The 16,324-nt window shown below is 32.7% G+C and overlaps 1 protein-coding gene across 5 annotated transcripts in view; it reads left to right on the plus strand.

Annotated features, from left to right (window-relative positions):
- Window positions 1-16,324, plus strand: part of CNKSR2 (connector enhancer of kinase suppressor of Ras 2) — a 296,118-nt gene that overhangs the window by 142,295 nt on the left and 137,499 nt on the right. For all 5 annotated transcript variants that reach the window (XM_003791903.3, XM_012806405.1, XM_003791904.3 and 2 more), the window contains exon 8: window positions 2,563-2,631. In XM_003791903.3, coding sequence (XP_003791951.1) covers window positions 2,563-2,631 — 69 coding nt within the window. The remainder of the gene's footprint in view (window positions 1-2,562; window positions 2,632-16,324) is intronic.

Here is a 16,324-nt window from a genome sequence, read left to right on the forward strand (position 1 = left end):
TTACCACCATTTTCTTTTTAAAAATCAACATTCTTTTTATCTAATTCACCTATTACTTTAATCACTTATTGATTTTTTGCTCACCCTTCTCTTGGTTTCTTGCAAAAGGTGAAACATAATATACATTGCAGTTGGATTGCTGTAGTGGCCTCACTTTTGTTATTAAATATAAAAGTCATAAAGGATCAAGAATATCAGTAAAATGCATAGTACAAATTTTTATAAGAATTTTAAATGGAGTATGATGCTGCAAACTATACTCTTGTCACTGATTATCCTCATTATATGTATATTTATTTGACCATTTATTCACTTAACCATAGCTTCATGTCTGCTATGTTCCAGGCATGGCGCTAGGTATTAGAAGAATTTTTAAAATAAATTAGCTTGCTGCCCCTAAGAGGTGGGTAGCATGTTGGGGTTCATATGTATAAACAGGTAGTACAATTTGCTTGGCTGCCCAAAGGAAAGAGTAGCAAATGCTACCATGGGAAATCAAAGAAGAAATCACAGAAACACTGATTTTGAACTGTATCTTGAAGCATTAGTAGGAATGAATCTCTTTATGTTGTGTGGGGTCTGTAAAAACAAGATGAATACTGTATCTTGTTTATATTAATTACTCAGTAATTCTTGATATATGGATAAATGATCAAAAGAAAGATTGATTCTGGGAGTAGTTCAGATATATTATTTATTAAGAGTTGATTCTTTGATTCTTCTTTTTTCTTGAAAATATTTTACTATTTTTGGCAACCTCAGTCATTTACAATTAGGAGATATGTCTTGAGTCCTAGTAAAGCTGCTCACTAAAGTGGGTAAGTTATTTTGCTCTGCTATACCATAGTTTCTTACTTTTCTTATATGTAAAATAAGGATTTTGGACAAAATAAGCCCTAGGATCCCTCTTAACACTGAAAGTTTATAATTTATATGACTTTTTTTACTTACCTATATAAAAAGTAGTTTTAGTTTCTTTGGCTACTATGTACCAACTATCATTTTCTTTTATACCATGGCTAGAGCCATTTGATATTTTTCTTTTGTACTTTCCTTTAAAAAGGTGAGTTGTGAACCAAATAGCACAGAGACCAACTGTAGTTACAGCTATATTAAAGTAATGATTTACAATCTTTTCAAAATTGTTGCATGATACTTGTCTGATTTGCTAATATGTTCACCCCGTAAAGGTGCTATGAGATTAAGTACATTATTGTTATTATACTGTTCTTAGAGTTGCATTGACACATGAATCTATTCTTTTAATAATGTACTTATTACTACTTCAATAACTGAAACTCTCTGGGACATCATCTTATCTTGAATTCTAGCCTATGACAAATAATTCTATGTGAAATTTTTAAATTTCTTGACTTGAGGTTAATATCATTTCATGACTTCTACATTTTTAGAAATAATTGGAAATGAATCAGAAATAAAGTAACTGGAAATCACTTTTAAACTAAACTATATTCCAGTGTCTCAAAAGTAACATTTTACTTTGCAGATTCTATTACCATATCATTCTTTAGCTTTCTCTAGATAATAATGAATAATGTCACAGGTTTTATGTTTGTATTTAATAGATAAACACACATATATATATGATACATTTTATAAAAATGCATTTCTATACATTTGAGACTTTACAAGCATATTGCCATATTAAAATGTCTAAAAATATGTATAATCAATAATTAGTAGTCACTAGAAGAAAAATAAAGAATATTTTTAACTCTTTACCCAGACATACGATATTATAAAATTTATATCTTAAATTTATATTTTTAGTTTCCTAAAAACTGCTTAAAACTTGTTAATATTAGCTTGCCAAGTTATTTTTGTCTATTTTTGTTTTTATCCTGTTATGGGAATAAAGGGAAAAGGGATAGGATTGCTATATCCCATGAAGTACTGGCATCTTAGTTCATTTGTTGTGGTTTTATTGGCTAATATATTAACACTATAAGAAGCATAAGAAATAGACATTTAGAATATTTTATCATGCAATTTTCACCTAATTGTAGTCCATCTTTTAGTATATTTTTCTAGATTATCCAGAATTAGTATTATTAATGATGAAATTAGTTATCAATTTAATTATCAGACTTCAAAGCTTTGATGCTGATCATATGCATGTACTTGAAAATATTGATTTTATGGAGTTAATGTGAATTATTTATATTAAATGGAAAGGATCAAAGTAAAATAAAGATCATGTTTTGAAATATATTTTCAAAGCATGTACCCCGTAGACCCTAACAGGGCTGCCTATATAAAGTTTGCAAAGGTTAAAGCCAATTATTTTTCCATAATATTCTCAGAAATATGTTATTTTTTATAGCATAAATATCTATATGTTGTTTTGAATTTCTATTTGTTGTCGTATATTATATATAGAATGCAAACAATACTTTAAATACTAATAACCGTTTTTGTTATTTTAATTTCTTAAAGAGTGTAATTAATTTTTTATCTAACTTAAGACAGCTTTGTCATATTTTTAAGGACAGGAAATCACTGATAAAATGTATGTTTTTTATTCTTTTTTGTTAAATTCAGTCACCTGCAGATCGGTGCAAGAAGATCCATGCTGGTGATGAAGTGATTCAAGTTAATCATCAGACTGTGGTATGTATAATTACCTTAAGAGTCAGTGGGAGGAACAAATTCTAAGATTTTCTAAAACTTTAGAAGACAATTGTAAAATGAAATGCTTGTTTGTGTACAAATTATTGAACAACTGTTTTTAAAAAAGTGAACAACTATTTGTTTTTAATTATTTGATGCAATGTAAGATATGGCTTTTAAAAAATTTTAAAATATGGTGGTTGAGGTTAGGTATGCCTTTCTATATGGACAGGTACTGGATAATAGTATGGGGTGGCCATAAAGTTCATGTGCAGTTTAAAATAGTGTGCAAATTAAAATTGTATACAAACATTATGGCCACCCTGTATATACCCCCATCAACTGTGATAACAATTTTGGAATAGAAATTAAAGTGAAGATGCATATACATTGAACCTTTTCTTAATGTTATTTTTTAAAGTTTCATTTCATAAAGGATGAATTACCCAGTATACATTGTTTTATAATAGCATAAATTCATTTCTACTTTAACATTGTTTTGTTTATTAAAGCATCTAATGGATTTGGGGGAAGTTCATTTTAAATTTAAATCTTTGAAAAAAATTTTGATCTTTAATAGCTGAATTGGCTCTTCATAGAGGACAGTAGTTTTGGTTTTAAATCCATTGCACTTTACTAAATAAGTTCATAAAATTTCCTTACCCTATAAACCTTCATACAACTATGAATTACAATGGCATTTTATGACAATGGTAGATTTTCAAGGACTGGTATTTTTAATCTTAAATTTAGAAAATGAACATTGTATGCTTTTCATTTTGGACCATTTTATGTCTAAGTTGATTTACTGTGTTCCCCTCTTTTTGCCAAAATAAAGTAAGTATATTGTCTAAAAACATGAAGTTAAAATTATCTAAGATCATCAATATATTAATCTTCATTTGAAAAATCAGGATTTTTTGATGCATATTCTACTTGTAGCTCACAACTTTTCAGTAGAAAATATTTCCTATTATACAGTTTAACTAAATTTGCTTTTATATGTCCTAGTTATAGAAGAAATTTTGTAAGAGGACTGATTTTTTTTTTCTCAGTGATTTTGATCTTAAGGCAAATGCCCTTTCAGTTTTGGCTTTGAATAAATTGAGAAGTTGGTGACATTTTGGAAAGACTCCTAACTGCTGAAAATTAAAGCCATAATGTCTCTTCAATATATTCATTGTCTAAGTGAAGTAAAAGTTGATGAATGTTTTAAAAATTAAATGCATGAATGTGTAGTTGGCACTGAACAGTAGACTGTTGGTAATAGACAAAGCCTTTCCACACTATGGCCACTTGATGACTTTCTGTTCTGATTACTAGGAACTGTACAAAGTGATTGTCCTGACTCGTATCTTGTCCCAAAGGATGAGGATTTGGGCAGTGGGATAAAGCAGCTGCTTTGGTAGATGAGCAGCTTTTTCCTCTTCTAATGTTCCTGCTGCCTCCATTTCTGTAATGTGACCTTAAGAAATATGGCATCTGTTGAATAGTTTCTGCATGCATTTCCAGATGGTCAATTCTAAGAGGATAGAAATTAATCTCTAATAAAATTGTTGAAACGATACCTTTTGTGGAGCAAAGATTCTAATGTTTATCGAATGAATATGAAGGTCTTTAAAAGTTTACAAATGAACTAATGAAATCTGTATGAATTGATGACATTTAAATACTACTAGAATGTATAAATACATCTTTGCGTCACAGGAATATTCTAAAATATTCAAGACTACACGGAGTGATGGTTGGGGAAACTTGGTTCCAGCTTTTGCTCTGAAATTGACTTCTTTCTTTAAGTGATCATAGTACCTGAACATCGCTTTACCTTTTTACAATAGTAATAGCCATAGCTAATACTTACTGTGTTCTTACAGTGTGCCAAGCATCATGTTAAGTATTTTACATGTTTTATTTATTTCTTCAAATAATCCTGCAATTAAGGTGCATATGGAAATTAAACTCAGAATGATTATTTAACTCACCCAATACACAAAGAAAAGCTCTTCGACTCCCATGTTCTTTTTTTAATTTTATTAAACTCTCTCCCCAAACTCAAAACATACAAAATTATCAAAGGGGAAGAATCCTAATAAGCATGTATGTAAATCTCAGGATTCAGTGAGAGATTAAGAGGGGCCAAGTGTTAAAGAAGAGGGAAAGAAGTGAGAATTTACAAAACCAGGATAGCAAATCAGCTGAACTGAATTTAAACATAGGGTTGAAAGTTAACTTTACTGCTACTTCTTCACTTCTTTCCCTCAGAGAATATATGTAAAACACCTATCATAATGTGGGGCACACATTAGGAACGCAGTAACAATTAACTTTTCTACCTCCCTTCTTCCTTCTTACCTCCTACAACAGTTGGACCATTTGGAATCCTCTTTCTTGGCAGACTGCTACTAGAGTCAGCAAATTGATTTTGGATTATAAGAGACAGGAAAACATGTTAACTTTTGTGAAAGTAGTGTTGATTAATAATGTTATCTGTTATCAGGTTATCTTCTTTGTATTCAAGTGAGAGGTATATTTGTGCAAGAATGATGCATTTCATTAAATGCAACGTATTCTGCCTTCTTTTCCTTACTTTTGCCTGTGTCATGCCCTGTATAGTGCTTATAACTTCTTGCTAGACGATATACCGAGATGATGAAATGGAAATTCTTTGGGTTTTGGTACTATGAATGGTTTGGTAGGTAGATAAATTAATTGAAAGAAATACAAATTATTTATAGTCGGCACTTATCCCTTCTCTCCTTACATTCATTACCTGGACATTAGGGGTTTATTATAAAAATAAGTTATATCGGCTCAGCACCTGTGGCTCAAGCAGCTAAGGCACCAGCTACATACACCTGAGCTGGTGAATTCGAATCCAGCCCGGGCCCACCAAACAACAATGATGGCTGCAACAAAAAATAGCTGGGCATTGTGGCGGGCGCCTGTAGTCCCAGCTATTTGGGAGGCTGAAGCAAGAGAATCACTTATGCCCAAGAGTTTAAGGTTGCTATGAGCAGTGATGCCACGGCACTCTACCCAGGATGACAGCTTGAGGCTCTGTCTCCAAAAAATAAATAAATAAGTTATAGTAATGTATAGCCTAGTACATTTGAAATACACGATTAGTGTTCTATATCCATGAATTAGTTGATTAGAATAGCAAGATGTTGTCAGTATTGTTCTATATCAGTTTAGATTCAAGAATGAAAAGAGAAATGTTAAATCTAGTTTAAATGATACTAGCCCAGTTACTATTTTTTCTGTAATTCTGAAATTTCCTACTACTACAGGTAATAATGTACAATATAAAATCAGATCATTTTTTATTGTTTAAAATACATAGAAAACAATTTGAAATTTTTCTCTAAGAGTCTGAAAAAGCTCAATAAATTACAGGTTAATTCAAATACATTTTTTAAAAATTGCTAGTACGGTGTATCTTCAAGATGTCCAATTAGATGTGTATGTTTCTAGTTTGGTCTTTTTTTAAAAAAGTATAGTTTTTATTTGAAATGAAACTGGAAGTTTTATGTCCTTTTTCATGTTACTCTATTCTTGATTATGAGTGGCTTTTAAGCTTTTCAAATTAACATACTTCTGTGGCTGAGAAAGTGTGGCTGCAAGGTAGGAAGAAGAAAAAAAAAAATCATGAACATCCAAGCAAAGCAGACTGAGTCCTATTACATGTCTTCCTGCCACTGAAGATCCAACTCCTCAAAGGCTGCTGGAATCTCCCACGATTTTTCCCACTTCGTCTGCTACTACATCCCTGTCTCTCTGGGAGATACCTCGGGAGAGTTTGAACCAGCATTTATTCCTTCATGATGCACTTTTAACACGTTTTTTAGCTGATGAGACTATTTATAGTTATTAAAATTATTGGGCATATTTCTAATGAATCTGTTAAATTTCTTGTTAATACTGGTTTTGGTGTGTAAGTGTTCTAAAGATTCTACCCATACTAAAAACAGATTTTTTTTTCCTAGGAATATCAGTTAAAAAGAATGACATATGTGATGATTGAATCTTGCATTTGAGAAATTTCCTTTTATTTTGTATAAATATTAAAACATATTCACTGATATTTTGAAAGGTATTCTGGAAACTGATGACTACATCATGACAAGAAATGGTTCAATAGATGTGGCTACAAAGGCTACTGGAGTGTAAAATAATCAGGTTGGGATAATCAAGAAAGCCAATTGCAGCAATATTCAGGATGTAGGACATTGATTAGTGAGAAATGGAAAATAAGTACATAAAGCTAGTGGTTTTATTACTCTCAAAATGATAAATATTATTGAGAAAGAGTAGAGATGGCAGAGAGAGGGGCAAAGAACATATTAAAGGACTTTGAGTCACTTGGAAACTTCATTCTAACTTTGTTTATGTGTTCTCCTTACTCTCACTCATCTCTCATTTCAGACTCTGTCATTATCCTCTTGTTTCTTCAATCCCAGAACAGCAGGAGAGTATTATTTAAAGGGGAAACCAATATAATCAGAATGGATGGCTAGTGTGATAACCCATTAAAGTTCATCTCTCCTTTTTCCAGTCTTTTACCCTACTACCCATTGTCTGGACTTCAGCAGAAATGAATGGCTCATTTAGTGGAATCAATCCCTTGATATTATCTAGCAGCAGATGTGCTTTAGTACTGTCTTTTTTAATTTACTAAATTGTCTTTATTTTTAAGTTTTTCTCCTAATTCCATTTTTCTCCTTCTTTACTGTTCTCATCGCTCTGTCTTGACTATTCTCCATTCTTTACTCTGTTCAATTTTCTTTATTCTTGCCTATTCTGTTCTCCTTTCTCAAAGGAGAAAGTATTTATCTGGTAATTCCTCACACCTAAGATATTGAAAACTGAGACAAATGACAGTGTTTCTGGTGTATACCACAACTTATTCCTGTAAACACAAGATGTTACTGAGCTATGGAGATTACATTCTCATGGTTTTCAGCATATTGCCTAATAAATAAATGGTTCTGATAATACCTTGAAATAACTATGTTAAAATTCTAAGAAATTGGTATTCTGAAATAGGGCAATTGAATAATTCTATCTTAGAAGAGGAAAATTATGCAAATTCATTTATCAAAAATTAAAGGAAAGGAAATAATACATCATAGATTTTAGATATATTTCAGATTCTACCTTATATGGTACTTGATGAGATTATCATAGTTTTTTTCTTTTGTTTTACATTGAACATTGTGTATTTAATAAGAATGTGTGGAAACTGGTTTTGAAGTGCCACATATTGATATAGATTGTATTTTTTATTTTTGGGGGGGGGAAATCAGTTCGTTGCTTTCATCCACTATAATATTCCATGATTTTTCTGCTATCAAACTAAAATTTATTCTCATAAGTCCTTATATAAAGAAGATAAGTTGTATGATGTTTGAATAATGGTAACTTTCTATTAACCAATTTATTTTCTCTTCAGATCTCTGCATCCTGATCTGGTTCCTTATTTATGTAGCTTTTACTAGATTCACCAGGAAAGAGTAATTACTTTTTTAAATGTTACTCTCATTTATTTTTATTATTAGAAAATATCTTTCAGTGTTAACATACACTTAATATGATCAAGCTATTTTACATGTGATTTAAAAAGATTTTCCTATAAGTGATTGTTTTGTGTGTTTAAAATGGATCTGTTGGCTGAAGTTATCACCTACTCTGGTGATAACTTTTTAAGCATGTAGATCATTTGCAAATCTATCAGTAACCCTAGCTCTTCTTATCCCCTTGTCATAAAAGCAAGAATCTGCCATTCACAATTGCCTGTCTAGTCCACTTTCTATCTGTAGTAGGGGTGGGCAATCAATAGATAACATTTAACTCCCTGATAAAAAATTATTACAGGGAATGGGAAACACTATATAACACCATATAATAGATAATTTAAGAGATAATGACAGTAATCTTTTAAATTCTTTTTAGGTTATTTAGTCCTAGGATTCAAGTATAGGTTTCATCTACTAAATTAACATTCTGATTACCATGTCAGCTGAAATTGCAGGTAATGTAGCTACTTGTTACTTTTACATTTCACACTGTCTCTTCTGAATTTTATTACCTTAATACTAGGCAACAAATGATTTCTTAAAATTGGAACAAATGGGATAGAAACAGAAATCATGAAATGTGAATGGCAGAGTTCACCATTTAGAGCTTACATTGAATGCCAATTTTGTCTGAGTTGCTGAGATTTTAGTAAAATGATTTCCAAAAGTAACTTCAGTGGAAGTATTTTGTAGCCATTATGGAAGTTCTTAAACTAAAAAAGTTTATTAATGAAGATTTAGGATATGTTTTTAGCCATATATATAGATAAATATACATGCTTTAGTTTGAGTTTGGATATAGACATATATTGCAGTATTTGCTAGGATTTTCAAATAAGCATTGTTGTTAAATGTCTACTAGTAAATGACATTTTGAAAATTATTCATAGCAAAGTTTTAAATTGTTAAACATGTTACATTTTTACTGTTAGAGTTTGGGTTGATTGTTCATTACTTTTGTCATTTGGGTTCCTAAATTAAATTTAAGCATGAATTTTTCATAAGTATGCCTGGTTTCCCAGAATACCTATAAATAGGAGTATTAAATTTTTAAATGATGATGCTTTATTTCATCTTTTAGGCTTGGTGACTAGGAGCCTTTTCCTTTTATTTTAAAATACATATATTTCCAGTAAGTTTATAAGAAGATCAGTAATGAAATATAGGAAGAAAATACTGAAATTTAATAACTTCCAAATGTGTGCAGTCATAAATTGCTTAAAAATTTAACTTATGAAAATATCTCTATAAAAATCTTATTTAAAAACCTGTATTATTATCATTATTTTAAAATATATATTACTGCTCTTTCGGGAACAGACGTTCTGCAGCATGATTAGAGGCTCATCCTACAGCTTCACCTTTCACTACAACAGGATTTTCTTCCTCTTCTTCTCTCCCTAGTAAAGACTTTCACACTCAATTAATTTTATATTTTGGAGAAGTCAGAAGACATCTTTGATGATATTTAAATAAAAAAATTGGTTTTGACTTAGTTTTCTGTAGCATATATAAATGAAAACCATGAAGCCTCCAAAATAAATCTTTGGCCTTGAGAGACTCTAGCATTACCAAATGCCATATTGAAATGGGAGACGGGAAAGAGAGCTGTATGTTCAAGATTCTGAACTATACCCACAGCTTTGGAATCGGCCAGTTACAGAAGCAGAGACATCAGTGATCAAAACTGCAGTTAATATAAATGACAGGTTACAGGAGATAGTGCAAGTAACAGGGTATAGAAAGTCACCATCTTTGGTGAAAACTATGTGGGTGATTCATGAAACTTAAAAATATGATTACTGTTTTCTTCCTCCCACGAACTTCCTCATGAGTCAATAAAGAAATTCTGAGGGCGGTGCCTGTGGCTCAAAGGAGTAGAGTGCCGGCCCCATATGCCAGAGATGGTGGGTTCAAACCCAGCCCTAGCCAAAAACTGCAAAAAAAAAAAAAAAAAGGAAAGAAAGAAAGAAAGAAATTCTGAGGGCTAAGTAATTTAACCCTCAGAACTTCTTGATTTTAGGGAGAAAAAAATATTAGTTTCTTGTAGTCTTCCGGTTGCTTCTTTCTCTTGGAATCCCTATTCATATTTAGCAAGGAGAAATTATGTTCTCTGTTAGAACTTTCTCTTAAAATACTATATGTATCTATGTACACACATATACCCACTACATACATGACTGTGAAATTCTCATGAAAATGAAGTATTAAAATAGGCATATGTAAATTCTAATTGTGAACAGTTCATCATGGTTCAAGTTTTACAATACAGTTAAGCCACATAAAAAGAAATACCTTTAAAACAAACAACCACAAAATGCCTTGATGTACTCTTATTTCACCAGATAAGTATCATTTAAAGTTAAGAAGGGCTGGGCATGGTGGCTCATGCCTGTAATCCAAGCATTCTGCAAGGCCAAGGTGGGAGGATCCTTTGAACTCAAGAGTTCAAGACCAACCTAAGCAAGAACAACACCCCCTCTCTACCAAAAAATAATAAAATTAGCCAAGCATGATGGCATTTACCTTTAGTTCCAGCTACTCAGGAGGCTGATGCAGATCAAACTTGAGTTTGATGTTACAGTGAAATATGACACCTCTGCACTCCAGCCTGAGTGACAGAGTAAGACTCTGTCCCCAAAATAAATACAGTAGAGAAGGATGTGGGGGTGAAGAATGGCTGAATGAATAAAGACATAAAACTGGGGCAGGGGTTTCCCTAATGTAAATAAAAGCTTTAATTCTCACATTCCTTCTTTTCATGTGTTTGTTCCTTTTAACTTCTCCCTTTTATTTCTTCAAATATTAGTAGAAGTTTGTAAAAACTTGGTATTTACAAACTTTTAGTCATGTTTGTAAATGTCGAGTTATATTTAAAATAGATAAACATTTGGGATATTTTGGGATACTCTGAATTACCTATTTCAATTACTCTAAGCTAGGGTTTAAAAATCACTTATTTACATTGAGTTTCCTAACCAAAAGCATACCCTTTAGCTTATATTCCTCTGTATTTGAGCTGTGAATAATTTTTTCTTTGCTTCTAATCAGTGAATAAATGATTATGGAAAAGAAAAATTGGAATATCTTCAAATGTACTGGAGTTTAATATTATAAAGTTTTTTAATGTTTTTTGAAAAATTTAAGTGAAAGTAAATTTTGTAGGTTGGTACTTAAGATTTTATAGTTTAGGATCTTTGAAAGACTTTGGATTTTAAACTTTATTATTTCTGAAATCCTTAAACGGTATGATATTTCCTTCACATAGCTTGTTTTGCTTAAGAGATAGATAGATAATCATTGGTATAAAACATTTAGCTTATTGGATACTCCAGTAATTTTCTTAGTAGTGCATAGTAACAGGACACTGTAATATCTCAGCACCAAAAAAATTGCCAAATACAGTGTGTCATTTGCTACAGCATGATGAGTTGTGTATTGAATTAAGTCTTTTCTGTGCTTTTAAAAAGAGCAGGAGAACATTTTGACATAGCATGACTCATCATCATACATTCATATAGGCACGCTTCAAGTCTCTGAAATTTCCTTTGGCAAAAGGTATCATTTATACATTATAACTTATGATTTAAAGTGAATATACAGGAGCATGTACCGATGTTGTTAAAGATTTGGTTTCTTTGTCTCAGAAGGGGTAATAACTTTGAAAATATGTTAAGAAATACTCTATTGTTTTACCCATGGGTGTAACGATGCTCAGCTCCTCTCTGGCAGTTACAAATATGCCATAATAAAGAAGGTCTGGGTTGATAGGCTTAAATTCTAACTTCTATGTTTATTTGTAACTTTGGCCACTTGGGACCATAAAGTAGCGGTTATATTTCATATGTTCGTCAAATAATTCACCAGCAGGTGTTTGGAAAACAGACCCCAGGGCAGATGCTATAGGGGTTAGGGACAATTTCTTCCCTCTAAATTCTCAGAGGAAAGGAAGCTGCTCATCTCTTCCGCACCAACCCCTAAGCCTCTTGTGCATCTAAATCAGGCAACCAATTGTCCAGGACCTGCCCACTTATGTTGCCCTCCACACAAAGGAATGCCTGCTGTCTGCTTCAGCCTGATCAGAACAGTTACAGCCCCCATTCACAAGAAAGCAGAACCTCTGGCTTTTAACACTTGGAATACCTTAGTATGATCTTCTTGGGAAATTTTAATTGTCTGTGTTGTATATAAATATATTTTAATGTACATGTTGGGGATTATACATAAATAAGTGATATGATTTGCCATTGCTTAGGGACACTGACTTCTACCTTGGATAATGAGTAAGATAATAGTAATTCAGCATATGTGGAAAACATTATCTGTAGCTAGTATGATATGCGTATGATGGTTTTCAAATGTTTGTTTTAACCCATGAAGTTAATGTGAATGAAACATTCTATTAAAATATTGAGAGAGAGTGAGAGAGAAAGAGAGAGACTTGGACTATTTACAACCACTGCAAAATATTTTTCTGGGAAAAAAACCAATTCTTCACAATGTTTATGTAATGCATATTATAAAGGAGACTTTTTCTAGGACAAATAGAAACTGCATCCACTATTCTATTCCTTGTCATAGTAACATCACTATGACTTTAGACCCTGAGTATCTAAGATAGGAAATGCTACTTTTTTTCAAATATTCATATATAAGGGGAAAGTTTATTTGATAATTTGGGGTAAAGAATATCTATTACAGCTTTATTATCAAGTATATTACTTTGTTTAGATGTGAGATCATTTAACCTTTTAAGTGTGTTACATTTACAGAAAATTTTATTACTACATGTTTTACATTCGAAACTAAACGCTTCATTGGAGTTTTAAAGCCCTTTATTATCTCTGAAACATTTATCTTCTCATGTCACCCTATCACCTAACAAGTTGAATTATGCAAACAGTGCACTATGAGATTCACATGAGGAAAACGATGCCAGCTGTAAGTGGCTTTAATAAGATATTGCATGTAAGATGAACCTTCGTAGATAGGTAAGATCTGATATATGAGAGAAAAATTATAAGCAGAATGAAGAGTGCTTCTGCAAATATTTAGATAAAGAGAAAAACCTCAGTGTTTGAGGGAAACATATTGCTATTCAACTAACTTTTTAAGTTATCAACTTTTTTAAAAGGATTTTATGATAATCTGACCTCTGTTTCTTTCTCCTCCCTCATTACTTTTTTCCTTGTTCTGTCATCCATCCATAGAGAGCTACTGAAAATTGCTCATAGTGATAACTTTGTCTCATGGCTTTCTTCATTTCCTCAACCCCCAAGTCCCCTTCACCTGTCCAACTCCCAAGGAATTCAGCTTAAACTAATTACAAACCTTTCTTGAACCCTCAACAATCAGTTAGGTAACCCTTTTAGGAATTATACCATTGCACTCTGTATTTACCCTATTTAGGGAGTTCTCTTACTGTATTGTAAATGTTTATTCACTTGCTTGGCTCTCCCCTTGCTCATTATGCAGTTGAATGAGGCACAGACTGTGCTTTATTCACCACTGTATTCATACTACATGGAAGACACACAAGAAATACTTAACTGATTTGTGAGTTATTGTGTCTAGTCTTAAGAACATATTACGCACCTAAAATATTCTAGACATAGGCAAGTCACTGCCTTCAAAGAGGCATCGTCTATTACAGCAGTTCCCAGATCCAAGATACCATCATCTCCTGGGAATGTGTATTCTAACTTCTAATACAATTCTTATGCCCCACTCCAAATCTACTGAATCAAAAACTGTGGGATTACAATTCAGCATTCTATCTTTTAACAAGCCTTTCAATTAATTCTAATAATTGCTACGGTTTGAGAACCATCTTGAAGAAAAATAATCAGAGACAAAGCTGTGACCCTATTGATTAAGGACCTATGTGAGGATTAGTTTTTAGTTAGGCTTTTGGGGAACCATTCGAAGGTTTTGAAGATTAGAATACTTTTACATTGTAACAGTATTTTGGAAGCATAAATAAACTAGAAGCATAAATACAAACTATAACTCTGTCTTAAGTCTAGCAGGTAGGTACCCAAGGCAAAAAACTAAGGCAGGGAGAAGAGGTTTTAGTTGCTAGGATCTATTCTTTAGGACGCATATGTGGATTTAAAAGAAGAGAGCAATCATAATTCACTCCAAACTTGAGGGGATAATAGAGAACTTTTCTGGGTGGATGAAGGTAAAGATATGATGAGCTTGATTTTTAAAGTACTGTGTTCATCTGAGCTACCAGTGGATATTCTGGGGGAAGATAACTGTGCTTTAGAATCATAAAGACTTGAATATAAATCAGGGGTCCTCAAACTTTTTAAACAGAGGGCCAGTTCACTGTCCCTCAGACCATTGGAGGGCAGGACTATGGGCCCCAGGAGGAGTCAGCTGCTAAGCAGGACAAGCAGCAGCAGCAAAAACACATTGCGGGCCAGATAAATGTCCTAGGCGGGCCGCATGCGGCCTGTGGGTTGTAGTTGGAGGACTCCTGATATAAATTCTGCCTTGCTACTTTCCATTTTTGTAATCTTGGCTAAGAAAATAATCACTTTTTATTTTCTTTGCGTGTAAAATGGGTTTAATAGTTTACCTCATTGGACTGTTGAAACAATAAAAAATACAAATTAAAAATAATGTAATATAGATGTGAAGAATTTAGCACAGTGAATTCTTGGTGTTTCTGATTACTCAGTAGCTGTTAGCATAGATGAACTGAACAAGTGGAAATAACATGACTAGAGTTCTTGATAGAAAGTAGGGATGGTTAGAAAAATTGGAGAGGCATATGTATGAACCTATTCATGGAAGCTCTTGAAGAAGAGATTATTGTGAGAAGATAGCATGAAAGAAAGATGTCTAGCACTTAACCTAGAGGAAACATCCACATTTATTAGTTATGAGGAAGAAGAAAAGATGGAGAACAAGTAGACAGAGGTATACCAGTAATACATTCCTTTGCTCAAGCTAATCTGTTGTCATCATCTGTTTGCATGTTTCTATGCACTATGTGTGTTAGAGTTGGAATGCAATGTGGCTTTGGAGATAATCTGATAATTTGACATGCATAAAAATATTGAAAAATCTCTTTTGATGTTGAGCTCACTATTTCATAAGTCAATTCATTTTTTGGATATCTTTGATTCTGACTGTTAGGATTTTGTCTTCATATTTATCTGTAACATGTTATCTCTTTAAATGTTGTACCTTATTTAATTTCTTCCCATAACAGCAGTTTTATTCTTTACTATATTATTGGCTTCTAGGACCCATTCTTCCTTCTTTTAAAGCTCCCTCTATCTCCTAGTACATAAAGACCTTCATTGCAGCCAATGGAAAGAATACTTTATGATTATTTTTCATATTATTATTACATGTTATCAAGGTTTCTAATTCAAGTCTATCACACTTAACATCTTAAAACTATAATCAAAACGTTAAATGAGAAAATGGAAAAGTAATCTTAAAAAATGACACAATTGGCTCAACACTTGTGGCTCAAGCAGCTAAGACGTCAGCCACATACACCTGAGCTGGTGGGTTCAAATCTAGCCCGGGCCCGCCAAACAACAATGACCGCTGCAACCAAAAAATAGCCAGGGGTTGTGACGGGCACCTGTAGTCCCAGCTACTTGGGAGCCAGAGGCAGGAGACTCGCTTGAGCCCAGGAGTTGGAGGTTGCTGTGAGCTGTGATGGCACAGCACTCTACCCAGGGGGACAGCTTGAGGCTCTGTCTCGAAAAAAAAAAAATGACACAATTACAAGAGGAACTTTACCTAACACCACAATCATTATAACCTAATTCTTTGTACCCTCAGTGAATCCCAAACAATAAAAAAAATTAATATGTACTTACATATTTTAACGTGTTTATTATCACATTTAGCGCCTAACATAAGAGCTTCCATTCTTCTTGAGGTTACAACACACATACTTGTCTCATTTTATCTTACATCTATCTACATTCCACCATATTCTGTCAACCATAACTATCTCAGTAACAGTTAAAGGGAAATTGATTATTTTCAAGAACTCACTATATCTCATTATGTGCCTGAAGGTATGTTAGGACATCACAGAACCAGGATGGGATATCATTTTACCTAGTGCTCTAGGGCCATAT

The sequence above is a fragment of the Otolemur garnettii genome, unplaced genomic scaffold (genome assembly GCF_000181295.1).
Source record: "Otolemur garnettii isolate 467f Iridium unplaced genomic scaffold, OtoGar3 scaffold00051, whole genome shotgun sequence".
NCBI lineage: Eukaryota > Metazoa > Chordata > Mammalia > Primates > Galagidae > Otolemur > Otolemur garnettii.